The following is a 14,581-nucleotide window of genomic DNA, read 5'->3' as shown; positions in this document are numbered from 1 at the left end:
CAGGCATTTATTCCTCAATGACAGATACACTGAAAGGAGCACTCAAAAGCAATCATTCCAACAAATGTTTAATACACAAATACACAACGTTGAGTAAACATATTGATCAATTTGATCAAATCAGCTGTAGCCCTTTGAGAAGACAGCTTCCAATTTTAGTTTTTTAACATGCTCCTTACAGTCAATGACGATTCTCAGTTGGCCAAATAGAGGATATCTAGAAGTTTATTTGAATAAACTTCTAAATGCTCTCTTCACTGATTTCAGAAAAGCCACGTCAATGTGAAGAAGCACAGCCAGAGACCTTTCACAGCCACATTTCTGGAAAGACATAAATCATTCTTAAGAATCCTTGAAATGTTCAGGGGATCTCTGAATTGACCAAGAAGCTGCACAAGTGTTTGCAAGTCCTTCAAAACCTTTGATTCTTGGAGTTATGCAAAACACTTTCCCATTTGGAGAATGTAAGTGGGACATTTTTAGACCAACAGGTGGGTTTTCTTTTATCAAGAGTTCTCAGTTCAGATAACTCAGGGAGATAGGCTGAAGAGACTACCCGCCTGGGTACAGGACCAGGACTTAAGCAGGTGGCAAAGAATGGATGGTGACACTTTGGTTCCGTGGTACTACAACAAAATGGTTTCAATACCTGCAGGGGTTAAGACCAGGGCCTGCAGGAGGTCTGACAAAGAGATGATACCCTTCACCACATCAGCCCTGTCCACCAGAACCAGCCGATGGACCTGAGAGAAGAAACATGATTGGGACTGGCTGTCCAGTTCATAAAAAAAAAAAAAAAAAAAAAAGATTTACTTAAGCTCCATTAGAAAGGGACCAAAACATTTACCTCAGCTTTCACAATACGATCTAGGACCGTTTCAAGGGTTTCATCAGGGTAGCATTTGATCACACCCTCAAACAAACCAGAGCGCCTGCACACGGCCTCCTGCATAGTCATGTCCAAATTGTTGTACATTTTCTGTGCTGCGAGATTCTGCCATAGATCATATAAAGAGATAATTTAGTGGAGATGTCAAATACACTGCAGGTTCTTTGATATCACAACAAGCATACTGGTTCCTATAGGGGACTTACAATCACATCAAATCTCGAGTAGAGTGCAACCACTTTGCCTGAGGAAAAAAAAAAAAAGAACAATAACAAAAATATGATTTTGTCAATCTCAAATGCTTAATTAGATACCTTCTTCGTCGACCACCGGCAATGCCGAAACCCTCCTTTCTACAAAAATGGATAGGGCATCATAAAGTGATGCAGTCTGCTGAATTGTGGCGATGTTCCTGAATGTCCCAATACCAAGCTCCTGGATTTGTTTGAAAATGAATGCAGGTTTGGGAACTTTCTCACCCTGAAAACACCCAAAATACCCAATTAGAAAACTTGTTATTAAATAAAGTTTTAGTCCATTTTTGAGATCATGAAAATGTACTGGCAGTGGTGGCCACAGCTAACCTAAAAATCAGCTTCAATACCTGCAAATTCACAAACTGAAAAGTTAGCAAGCGCTAAACTGAAAACCTGCTAAAACATTTCACTTAAGCTGGTAACTTTTATTCTATGAATGTTTTTAAACTCCTGAAAACACTTTGAATGGCTGAAATTTTAGTACACTGAGGTGTAAACGTGGAGGTCCCCAAAAGGTCTAGCATGCTAACTTCAGGTGATGAGCAAGATGTCCATCAATTATTAAATTAACAAATCAAAGAGTAGTTTACTTTGAGCATACAGTTTACTCACAGTACAGAAAGTATTAACTGAATAAGAAATATTCAGAAATAAAAATACAAATGGAAAATAATTCTAATCAACTAATTAATGCATTTGCCCTGGTTCCTCAGTCTCCTTGAGATGACGCTTGTTGCCTTTGTGCAGTGTGTTGATATCTATTTCGCTTATTGGACTAGTGTATCAGCTCCAATGGGAATAAACATATGATTGTAAACCCTATGATTTACAAACAAGTTTGACAGACATTTTTTAAAGCTGAATTCAAGTTAGCAGAACTAAATTTAGTGGAAGCTAACTGGTCGGCTAATCTTTTCCCAAAGTTAGCTGAATAGCTAATGTGCTAACAAAAAAATTATCTTGGCTAATTAGCCGTTAGCTGATTAGCAGAAGTGTGACCACCACTGTACAGTGGGTTACATGAAAGTAAATAGTGGAATTAACATGAGCTAAAGTTTTCTTACAAATATATGGAGGAACTTGAGGATTCTTTTGTGAGTCAGAATATGCAGGACATTTCCAGACTCAGGATCAATGACAGGCAGTCTGTGGATCTTATATTTTAGCAAGGAATAGACGGCCTTAAAAAGACTACAAAAACAAGAGGACTTTAGGATAATGCAAACCAAGTGTGCAAAATACCAAAGAGTATGTCTGAGATTGGTCTATGAACCCACCTGTCTTCTGGGTTAATGCTAATTAAGCAGGGGTTGGAATATTGTAAGTAGATATCTAGAAAGGAGAAAAATGTATTTGAAATATAATTTAAAGGGAAGTGCATGCAAACAAACACAAACTTTATAACTGAACCATGCTGGTCATTTACTTTGAAATGAATCACCTCTCCACGTCTCAATCTTGTGGTTCTCCAACTCATACATTTGAACCTTTAGAAGGATGTCATAAAGTCAAGTGAGGACATGATAGACTGAGCACAGGTCAATTCAAACATTTGCCTACAACCCTCTGTAATATTGTAGGTAAATTAAATTAATCTTTAGGAGTTGGGACTGGGTGTTTGGTAAAGTCTTGGAAACCAGCACCTTAGGTGCCTTTGTTGGTGAGAAAAGGTTTACAGACCTTGACTTCCTGGATGATGCTGTGATCTTTGACAAAAAAAAAAAAAAAAATCAATGGATACTCTGATTGCAGCACTTCAGAAGCTGAGTGAATGTCTGGGTTTGCGATTGTCCTGAATCAAGACTAAGATCCAAGCTTTCAGTGATTTCCAAGCTTGAGGCTTTCAACGATTTCCTGGCCTCAGCCATCAGAAGAGTATCTGTATGTGGTGAAACTGTTGAATTTGTAGAGAATTTCACCTCCAGCATCTCAGCTGTAACATTCACATCTCTGGGTCGTTGGCCTTTGAAATTGGGAAACACCTGGGAAGAGCTTATGGAGTCATGAATTCGCTGGATAGACGGGCTTGGTGAAGCCAATCCTTTTGCGGGGAATGAATGTACAAGTTTTTATGGTCCTGGCTGTCATCATCACTGGAATGATTATGTGTCAAATGAGCAGTTACTTAGGGATATTCAGATGAGGACTATCACTTGCATTTTTTTAGGGAGCATCAGCTACAACATTTTGGCCATGTGGCACATATCCCTGGGTATGATCCAGCATGCAGATGCATCAGCATTGTGGGCCCAGTTGGCTGGAGAAGGCCAAGGGGACGTTTCACTTGACTGCAGTAAACAGATCCTTACTTTTAGAATGTGTTTATGGACCTACGGTCTACATGAGTGTGGTGGAAGCTGCAACATGTGGCACTGGCGCATGCTCCTATACCTGACCTTTTGGAGTCCCAAAGGGGTCAATCCTTGGTCCTTAGTTGTTTGACCTGCATAAGCTCCTGCATGACATCACTGTCCAAATAAAGTGCCATCTTATGCTGATGATACACAGCTTCACATTTCTTACTCTGCTGATGCTCTAAGTCCCATAAGCAAACTAGTAGACTACTTTAATGAACAGTACTGAAAGCCATATGGGTTCACACCGATTCTGCTGCATTTATACACACCATAGGAGATCTGTAATAGCAGTGAAGAATGTTGATAAAATCTGTAATAGTCAGCATCCCTGCAAAAGAGGTAAGGGATCATGTCACAATATGGGAACACCCGGTGTTTACTCTGTGGTTATCACTTTTCTTACCAACAAATCTTTGCAACCTGCTGTCCCACAGAGGTGCAGCTCGCAAGCTATTTGAGACCAGTGCAAAAAAGGCCTTTTTCACCTTCAAAGGGGTTAAGTTTCAGTCAGTGATTTTGCATTAAAAAATAAGCCAGCGAGTATGTTTGACTCATCTCATCTGGTCATTTCTGACTTACTTGTAACTTTGTATCAAATATGACCAGTTTGCAGCTGGTTGGAATGGCATCATAACAACAGTGGCTTTTCATGAAGTTCATGTAGACAGTAGGATCAGCATCTTGAAGTCAAACATGATGACATATGCTTATATCTTACAACTAAAATGTAAAATATGTCACAAAACGTGAACGGCAAAGATCTGTGTACTTCTCTACAAAACAACCCTCACTGAAATATTTATGCACATTATTAGTTTTACCTTCTTTCTGTGTGCACTGCTTCTTTTCTTGTAATGACACCTACAACGTGAAACATTCTGCTTGAAATCCACAAGGCTCCTCATCGCCTCTTTCTAATTATAGCTTAACATTCACAAACCACAACTCCGACTAATTGTTTTATACCCAAAGTAAGATTTTACCTGAGAAGAACTCTGCTGAGCGTCCATGAAAAAGTTTTCAATACGAAAACTTGGAGGTGACTCTTCACTTTGTTACCATTTCCCACAAAGCAGCTGGGTCTATATTAGGAGTGTTCAAGTGCCACACAGGGGGGGCATGGTGAGGGAGCGCTGCACATGAAGCTGGCACCAGCTCAGTGGGAGGGACAGAGAGATTCTGCCAAACACACTTCTGCGTCCTGCCTCTAAAATATACTCCGTGATGGTTAATACTCCAAGGAACACTCCAAGTGCTCATGCAACTACACTTTACATCTTGAATTCACCACAAACAGTGGTGCAGTGAATCAGCTTATCCCATATGCATGGTGGAAATTGGGAGGTGTAGATTACAGTGCATGCACCTTAAAATGAGTTTATTGTTCAGTTTGACTTCCAAAGCTGAGATCTGGTGGCCACCAAAACCACAGCTGCCTGTGCTGTGTACAGACTAAAGGTCAGAAGCTGCAGGTTGTGCTGCTGGCTGTTACCTCATCAAAGCTGGGTGCAATTACAAAAAATAAAGCGCACTCACTGAGAAATAAAGTTCCACAAGGAGCTCTTTATTAATTCTGGGGTTTTCCACAGATTTTTTTTAAACAATATTTGCATTTTACAGAATTTACAAATGTGCTTCAAAACATCAAATTTAGATGCTTACAAACACTTTTCTTGCTGGTTTAAAAACATAATGGTGGAGTGAAGGAAATGGAGCAAGATGTGCAAATTTCAAACCACATCATCAAAAGCTGTGGCACTGTTAAACCTGAAAAGTGACTGTTACATCTTTGTATTCAAAAGAATCACATGAAAAGGGGCAGACCTAAATGACTAGAAACTGAACATGAAAGCAGGTGTGTGGCACGTAAACAGAACATCTGCCACATAGGACTAAAACCTCTTCAATTTGTAAATTGTTATAACAAATGAAAAGCATCTCTGGAATAATTCTCCCACCTGAGACAGCAACATCAAAAATTAACTTAAATTTGCATGCTCTTAAGCTACAGCGTTGTAAAATTTATGGGCATTTATTTGCAGAAGTGGAATTAGGGCTGCACAATTTGAAGAAAGTCATATTGTGGATAATTGTGATTATCTTGTGAAAAGAAGCAGAATCAGTGATTGCTCCTCTATAGTTGACTGGTTGCTAGTGCAGGCTAACAAGACTGTGAACCCCGTTTAGTGAAATAGAGGATCACAGATAGTTTACCACAAGGGAAAGGAACATGAATTCCCCTTGCCAAAAAAAGTGAAAACACAGGGAAAGCTAATCTGATCCAGAAACAGCATAGTGCAACCTGTAACCTCACTACTAGATGGCCCTAAATCTTAGACACTATAGCTTTGACACCGCATTGCTCACATGACTTTCAAGCCAGTTTAAATGTTTCTGAATTGCCATCTCTAGTTACAGTGGTGGGCACAGTTAACCAAAAAGTTAGCGTTGATAAGAGTTAATCCGCTAACTTAAAAGTTAACTTTTATAAAGCTAAACCGATAAACCCCTAAAAATTTGGCAGAAGTTACAGACAGAAACTAAACTGATAACTTTCAGTACAATGGCAGCTACTGACAAGTCAGTGCTTCTATTTCAGATCAACCTTCTCTCAGCAAAGGAGACCTGGTGACCACAGAGAAAGGAAAGAGAAGAAAATAAGAAAAAAATTCACACCATACAGACTAACCAGTGTATCATACGAGTCATGCACAAGCAGACAGTTTTGACTTATGGTTACAATTTTACACTAATTCCAGACAAGTTATTGAAATTAACGTCACATCTGTCATTTTACAAAGTGAAAACATCAGCTATATGTTTTTGTTTTAAAGTAATGCACTAATTTTGAAGATTTTAACGTTTAGACACATGCTGCAGTGCATTATGGGAAAAATTAGTGGTTGGTTGCTCAGTATAACACAAAAGTTACTGAAACGTGTGGTGGGGTTTACAAATAATTCTGTACTTGTAAATATGTAATTTTTTCATTTAAAAAAAAAGGCAATTTGAAAACTGAAAATTCTGTTAAGTGATTCAGCACTTGGCGAAAGCGTGGCAAATGTTCACACTGCCATGAACACTGCCATCTACTGGATGGCCAGACTTTACAAATGTTTAACTGTTAAGCTTTATTCATTATGCCCACAAAAAAAAAAGTTAGTCTAAAAGTTATCAGAATTAAATTTATCAGAAGCTAACTGGTCCGCCGACAGTTTTCAAAGTTATCTGAAAAGCTAATCCGCTAACAAAAACGTTAACTTAGACAATTAGTGCTTAGCGGAACTGTGCCCACCACTGTTAGTGACACAAAGGTAAATAAGGAAAACAAAACCTGCTTAAATTTCAACAGTTGCACTTTCCAATTCAGTCACCAACTATGGTTAAACTGAAGGATGAAGACGGTCAGCTTTTAAACTAGCTGTTTTCACTCAAGAGGCTCCCTCTAAAAGAACAAGGAGGTCATTTGGTTTAACAAAAAGCAGTGCTATAGCTTCAAATGTCTTAAAGAATCCTCCAATTTTAAACACTAAGCACAATATGGAGAAAAGCACACTTCACATAGTAACCCGTCAAGTCCCTTCTCACGTACACTTCAAGTGCAAAAACAGTGCAAAACCAAACTGCGATATGTTGCTAAATCTCTACACTTTCTTAAACCCGCTAGGCAACAAGCATCTGCACAGTGTTGACATAGCAACTCAACACAAGCCAATGGCAACAAACTCCCACACACCTGAACTTAGTGATAAATGTTACAACATGTAACTACCAATATCATGACTTGGGGGTGCGGGGGTGGGTGGGTATTGCTTTATATTTCCTGGGGTCATCAAGTAAAATGTCAAACATTAAGCAGGTCATTAAGCACGTTCATGTGTTATTTATGGCAAACTAACCAAAGGTTATTTCATGGTGTAAGTGCATTTCCACCCTGTGATGTGTTATTGAAGTCACCCGAAGCAGGTATGGAGAAAAAAACAAAAACAAAATGTGACTTGAAGCTGCAGAGGAGCCAGAGTACCAGTGCTGGTTTATTCTCCACAGGATGACAGCATTGAACAACGCTGTGTTCTAACCAGGCACAAGCAGATTTTTGCCTTTATCTAGTGGTAACATGGAGGATGGGCTGCAGGTTCCCAGCGGCACAGGGAAAAGCCCTCCTAGTTGAGAGTTCAGACCTTGTTCCACACCACCAAGCACCCAGGGTGAGCGGTGCTCATGGGTATCGAGGTGACTGTGATGACTGAAGAGTGCTGAGGTGTTCCTAATTCCACACTGAAGTGGCGCGAGGGTTGCGAGACAACCAGGACACAAGATCGAGGCAGCAGACCAGGTTTCAGATGTGGTTTCAGGGTGAATGTGACCAACTGAGGCGAGCAGCGAGCCCCAGAGACATAGAATAGACATCTGGGAGGACGCGGCTAGGGCGCTGTGCCCGTGGTGGTTAACGTGAAGTGCACCGGTGTGGCGGTTCAGACTCTTGTTGGCCAGAACACAACAGGGGATGTGGTGGGCTGCAGCAGGAGCTTCTGGGTCCAGGCTGGAGGTCTGAAGGTGGGCCACGCTGACTTCAGCTGGAAACAAGGCATGGCTGCTCCTGGAGACACTGAGCTGGTGCAGGACAGCGCTGGTGGCAAAAAGGCCAGCAACACTGGTCAGGTAGACCAGACCGAGCATGCAGGACACCTAAAAAACACAGTTTCTCAGGTCACACACATTCCTAACCTCATCATTTACTTCAGGACTTGCAAGCATAAACACATAAGAGCAACACAGGAGGACTCAGCCCTCCTGCCCACTCTGACTTGAACCTTCTCACCTTGGCAAAGTGCTGGTAGATGGCCATCAGGCTTTGTCTCCATGCAGACTGCTCCAGGAGGACACTGAGGTCAGTGTATGTGAGCCAGCCACGCTTCATCCCTTGTCTCTCTGCAATACTGGGATGGACAGACACCACAACTCTGAAATGGCTTCATTTAATAACAGCCCTTTTGTTTTACAACAAGGTGGATGTGAGATGGACTTTGACAGGAATGATTTCTAATGTTCAAATTAAACTCAAGACTTCATTTCAACCAAATGCCTGGTCCTCAAAATGTTAGAACGCTGCAATTGCTGCAGAGGATTCAAAGACTTAAAACTGACCAAATGTTTCTGCTAAGAATTACTTTGTGGGTTCCCCCCATAAATTTAGAAGAATAATTTAACAAATTCATTCTATGCTCATATTTGCTTATTCAAGCTTTTCCCTTCAATTTGTCACCAGTTCAAACATCACAAAGCTCAGGTCTCCTATTACTTTCTGCTATCATCTGAGTTCATCAGTTCAAATGTGTATTTTTGTGAAAGTGGAGGTAGTTGACCACCAACCTGGATTCCAGCTGACTTAGAATATCAAAGAAGTCACTTGGTTCTGTGAAAAGGCTCCACTCCTAGAAGGAGTAACAGTTGAGATGTTAAAAATAAAGCACATATGAATTTGGAGGAAAGCCCCCACACATCCATAACAGAATTCTTGTTCACAACTTTGATCTCTGCACTGGTATTTTGATCATCGTCGTCTTCATAATAAACACAGAGCAACAGACAGACAGCACCACTTACAATGGCATTTAAGAAATCCATCTCCAGGCTGTTGATATTTTGTACGTCCAGCTGCCCAGCTGCTCCCCACTCATCATTAAAAACCTCTTCTTCTTCGCCTTCGTCATACAGATATTTGCTGGCAACCATCTAAGCCAAAGAAATCCATGTACAGCATTTATTAAAAAACCATTGACCAGTGACCATAATACATACACTTGTTTATAAATTAGAATGATCTTTGAATCCAAAACACATACCATGGAGATCAGAAAGAGGTCAGAAGAGGAGATCTTTTGTAGGTATTCAGGATTTCTATGTCGGAGCCTTTCTATGTAAACTAACGCTAGCATCATAGCACAAGGAGAAATACAAGCCTCCCTGAAACAAAAAGATTTAATTAAGACGTTAAACTGTTTAACAATGTTGCATGTACACATGTATGCCATGCAGATAATACAAACCTGGCAACATGAGCAGCATATTTCTTCTGGAGCTTTCGGATTGGGCTTGGGGCAGAATTCTGGAAGATTTCAACGGCAATATCTGTATTTGCACAAAGCACACAAACTTTAATGGTCTGTCATGTGATCGCCTCTGTTACTTCCACCCAGCTTCGTTGGTTATGTGTTCGCCCCTGTTTGTTTGTTTGCAAACAGCCTGTAACCCACAATTTTTCATACATGACAAGATTCATATCCTGATAGGTAAGAAGTGATTAAATTTTCAAGGTTATAGGTCCACGACCCGACTCCGGATAAAGCGGAAGAAAATGGATGGATGGATGGTTATAAGTCAAAGTCAAGAAATATCCCTATCCTTTAACATTGAACAAATTGTGAAAAATTCATAACTGTCAAAAAAATATCACATTTCTTTCATATTTGAGAGCATTATGTAGGATGGCATCCCTTGACTGACAAAGTCTGACCCAGATTACAGATTTTGTGACCATTTAAATTTAACATTGAAAACCCCATTTAATGTATACTTTAAGAATTATTACATTATATCGTAATCAAACGTGCCCCAATTACTCTTATATTTGATAGTGAGGTGCAGACTGGCACTCACGATCTCCTGACAAAGTTTGATCTGGAATGGAGATTTTGTGGATGTTAGAACTTGATACTGAAAAGCCCATTTGGTGTACATTTTGCATTATATCTAAATCAAAAGTGCCTCAATCATTCATTTTTCTGTTATGGATTCACCTACACCACCAAAACTGGGTGGAGGTTCCAATTTTATGCCTGTCTGTCTTACAGTTATCAGTCAGAATAAAAGTGCCAAAAAGCAATGACAAATTGTGCATAACAGAGATAACCAATGTTCTGTGAAAATTATCTGAAAAAGAATTCAGAAACCACAAAAGTTGAACAAAAAAACAAAAACAAAACCTAACACTACAAAAAAATAAAATAAAATAAATAAAATCTTTGAATCAAGTGCAGGAACTAAATACATCCCTCTCACATTTGATCACATCTAATTTAGCTTATGAAAAGCCACTTCTAACAAGATTTCGACCTTTTATACAAGGTAAAATTTTATACAAGGTAAAAATTTGTGTAATTGGAAACTAGTGTTGACAGAGGTTTATGCTCTACGACCGCGGTGCGCGAGTTACATCTGTACGGTAACCACTCTGTGTACTGCAAATAACAGATCTGGTTAACACAATATTATGGGCACTAATAATAACAATAAAAGCTATTTAGCTCACCTGTAACAGGACAAGAGAGGGCGTCTAAAGAGATGTCTTTGTCAAGGCCATAATACAGACGCTTTCTCACTCGTTCAGACAATTTCTGGTGTCCAGGAAGAAACTATAAATACAAATATGCAGATTACTGATAAACATAATTCCCATACACTCTGCATCACCACAGTGAATACACTATAAGATAAGATAATCCTTCATTTGTAACATTTATGGATCCACCTATTAATTTGGCTTAAATTTTACACAGGACACTCTTACAGAGGCAGCTCAAAATCTACAAGGAGGAAAAAAATTGAATGTACATGTTGAGATAGTGGGAGGAAACCCACTTAGACATCATACAAACTTCACACAGAAAGGAACTAGGCATCGGGGGCATGAACTGAGGACACTGCCATCAATCCAACAGATCCAATTACAAAACATGATAGATCTGTTTCCTTTATACCATTCAAGAGACATTTAAATGAATTGTTTTGTCCATCTGACAGTCCAATTCCCATGCCCCTCAAAGTATAGTTAGTTAAAATAGACAAAAGAGAAAATTCTCAAATTTTAGAATTTGGAACCAAAGTTTTGCCGTTTTTTTCACGGATGTGTGACTTCAAAAAAGTTGTGTGGAGAAAACACTCTCAGCTGTTATGGAGACAATATTCATCTATTTGCCGAATGTTTCACATTTTTTTTTCCCAGAATGCCACATTGTTTTGACATGTCAAAATATTCCCAAATTTAGCAAAAATAATTTTAAACAAACAAAAAAAAGGCGATAAAGGTTTCACTCATTTATAAACAATCGAGCTACAGTAGCTTTTTCCTAAATGCTTTGTTACCCTGTAGTTTTGACAATTCCGTTGTGATAAAAAAATTAATACAAAGTTTATCAAGATGTCCAGAAGAAGTGGGAATATAGCTACCAACGATGGTAATGTTAGCATGTCATATGGAAATACGTACGTACAAGGTAGCTATTCATGCTAACATATCCATAGCAACAGCTAACTTAACTGTTACCAATACTTTTGATAGCGTTTGTTAAAAGTATTTCATACGAAACAACAGCAGCATGAGTGGAAAGTTTTAACAAATTAACCCTAACCCTAACCCAATACACGCTAACGCACCTAGCCGTGGCTTGTGGGCCTAGCTAGCTAAAAGTTAGTTAAACAACATACCGTGAACTCCTGGAAGTCAGAAAACTGAAATGTTCTTTCGTTAAATAAAGCATCGAAATCCATATCTACTGCGTGTTAAACATTGGGCACCAGAATTTTGAAAGAACGACAGATTTGGCTGGCCCCCGGCTAAAAGCTCAGCTAGCTACACGCCCTAACCAGGGGGACAGTGACGTCACTTAAAATTCCACAATAATACAGACGAGGGCGCTGTGCAAGAGTTCCACCTAGAATCCCTTTATTGAGAGAGTAGCGACAACTGAGAACATGGCGCCATTTTGGGGCCAATTGTGCTGAACTACTGAATTAACTTTTTATGTTTTCAATTTTTTTTTAATAATTTAACCACATACAGCAACACATCCAGGTACAGGTAGTTTCAAAATAAATATAAAAATAGTTAAATTATCAAATTTACAATTTATGATTTATTTAATGAATTTAAAGCCTGATTTATGCTTCTGCAACTCTGTGTCATACAATGACGTGCGTGACAGTTTTAAAGTTCTCCGTTGCTGGATTATGCTTTATTCTGGATTAATTTGACCCTCAACAAGCTTTTCTTTCTACAATCATCACCTCCAATTCAAAGGTAAGCTGTACAGTTTACTCTTTCAGACACTGTGTTGTAAAGTTGCATTTTCAACCAAATGTATGCAATCACAAAATGTAATCCACGTGTGCACTGCAAAAACTATTATAACACTATGTAACACAATTTTTGTTCCTGGCTTCTAAGTGTTATATTTCAACTGCTTATGTCTAAAGTCTATGGAAAAATTACTACATTCATCACAAACTTTGATTTTATTTTTTTAACGTTCTAGAAAGTTCTAAAAGTTTCTTGAAATTTCTAGATAATTCTGGAAACTTCTAGAAAATTCTGGACAGTTCTAGCAGCTCGAGAATATTCTAGAAGACTACTCAGTAGTAGTGAAGGTGAATCGAGAATATTCTTGAAAACAGACAAATTTCAAAATATCATTGTCCTGATCACAGAAGCAAAGTTTCTGTGGAATAACAGCTATTTTCTATTTATTTAAGGCATAACAGGTTAGGAAGACACACTGTACCCAGGAACAAAACAAAAATAAAAATTTGTTACATAGGAAAAAGTGAAAGCCGAAAAGTGTCAGATCACAGCTTTTTGCGCTGTCTGATTTAACAGGTGCACGTCAGGCTGCACGTCTGAGTCTGAGCATGATTTAAAAAAAAAAAAAAACGGTCCGGCTTTTAATCACGGAAATGACTCCGGTCCCACATGCGAGGGTTTTTAATGGAAATGCATTGCGATCGGATGGGACATTTTATCTGATACGAGCGAAAAATCATTAAAATTCGTTATTACTGAGGTTTCAAATCCTGCAAAACTTCGGTGAGATTGCCGCTCTGCGAGATGTTATTAACATTGTGACCTGCTTTGAAACGGTTTGATAAGGCTGCACTTTATCCGCTGCACACAGACAGACAACAGCATTAACATCGCAACATAAAACTCTGTATATTGTGCCTAAAACTCTCGTGAATATATTATCTGGTTTTTAGAAGTTGTTATTGTGTTTTATGTAAACATGTGAGAAGCTCAGGTTGTTTCTCCGTTATTTTCAATGGGAATCGCTGTGAGCTGCAATCGCTTCCTGTTCATGTCATTCTGGGGGAAAGTGAAGTTTGCTCTTTAACGTCCTGCTTATTGTCCTTTACAACACTTGTTTATCCTCTTTGTTCCAGAGTAATATATATGTCTGAAATTTGGTTTGCATTTATTAAGATCCACGTAGGTTAAATGTAGCAGACAGTTTGTTTTAGCAAGTTTTCAGGGTCACATGCAGCAGTCTCTTATTAACGTGATGAAAAGCACAAAAAATTACATTTAGGTCACATAATGTTCATTTGCAATTGTCATGTGGATTCTCTGTTGTTTTAGACAGCAGCAACTCTCTGGCAAGTAAGGGATTATGGGATATCTCAATAAGGCAAATAGTGTTTATTACATGGAAAACAATATAAAAACATCAACTTTTTTTTGTCCAGTGACTACAAATATCCGGTTTATATGAGCTTTACTGTACATGGGACTGAACAATAAATTTACCTCTCAAAACTTAGGTGATGAAGTTGCTTCCATCCCATGACTGACTTTATTTTCCCAAATTTTTCTTCTGTTCAGATTTAAAGGGAATTTGTACATCTTTAACCCCTTGTTGTCTGTTTGTGCATCCAAATACACAGCAACATGGCATTTCAGCAAATAAATAAAATAGCTGCATTTACCTGCAGACACATTAACAGCGAATGCCATTTTGAACCCAAGATGGCACAAGTCAGGTGAGTTTTGTTCCAGATTGTCATGTCACTACTCTCTGAATAGAGGGACTCTAGTTCCACCCTGACCCCCTTGAATTTTTCACATATACAATTAATCATGATAAACATCTGGAAACACACAGTGGGTAAGAATTAGGGGTGTTTATGATCAGAAATGGAATAATTACCTGCAGCAGAGTTGATGTATTTTCGTGTCTGCATGGGAGCGGGTCCCCTCATGAAGGGTGTCATCTTTATACAGTAGTCCAGAACGGATGGACATACTC

At 39.0% G+C, this 14,581-nt stretch overlaps 2 protein-coding genes across 2 annotated transcripts; both read right to left on the bottom strand.

Annotated features, from left to right (window-relative positions):
- Positions 1-50: 50 nt before the first annotated feature.
- On the bottom strand, positions 51-4,576 carry prkag3a (protein kinase, AMP-activated, gamma 3a non-catalytic subunit). Its single transcript, XM_034177426.1, has 12 exons — positions 4,487-4,576; positions 4,325-4,364; positions 4,083-4,183; positions 3,907-3,988; positions 3,773-3,831; positions 2,573-2,633; positions 2,424-2,478; positions 2,211-2,337; positions 1,204-1,369; positions 1,096-1,133; positions 848-994; positions 51-743 (listed from the first exon to the last, which is right to left on the bottom strand). The coding sequence occupies exons 1-12, from the start codon at positions 4,511-4,513 to the stop codon at positions 627-629; spliced, it is 1,020 nt and encodes a 339-aa protein (XP_034033317.1). The 5' UTR covers positions 4,514-4,576; the 3' UTR covers positions 51-626.
- A 2,067-nt stretch (positions 4,577-6,643) lies between these two features.
- On the bottom strand, positions 6,644-12,163 carry cnppd1 (cyclin Pas1/PHO80 domain containing 1). Its single transcript, XM_034177419.1, has 8 exons — positions 11,991-12,163; positions 10,816-10,918; positions 9,554-9,635; positions 9,350-9,470; positions 9,111-9,239; positions 8,877-8,938; positions 8,326-8,443; positions 6,644-8,192 (listed from the first exon to the last, which is right to left on the bottom strand). The coding sequence occupies exons 1-8, from the start codon at positions 12,051-12,053 to the stop codon at positions 7,578-7,580; spliced, it is 1,293 nt and encodes a 430-aa protein (XP_034033310.1). The 5' UTR covers positions 12,054-12,163; the 3' UTR covers positions 6,644-7,577.
- Positions 12,164-14,581: the final 2,418 nt, after the last annotated feature.

Source organism: Thalassophryne amazonica, chromosome 1, assembly GCF_902500255.1.
Source record: "Thalassophryne amazonica chromosome 1, fThaAma1.1, whole genome shotgun sequence".
In the NCBI taxonomy this organism is placed as follows: domain Eukaryota; kingdom Metazoa; phylum Chordata; class Actinopteri; order Batrachoidiformes; family Batrachoididae; genus Thalassophryne; species Thalassophryne amazonica.
Note: the sequence above shows the minus strand (reverse complement) of the source record. Positions and strands in the feature narration are given on the sequence as shown.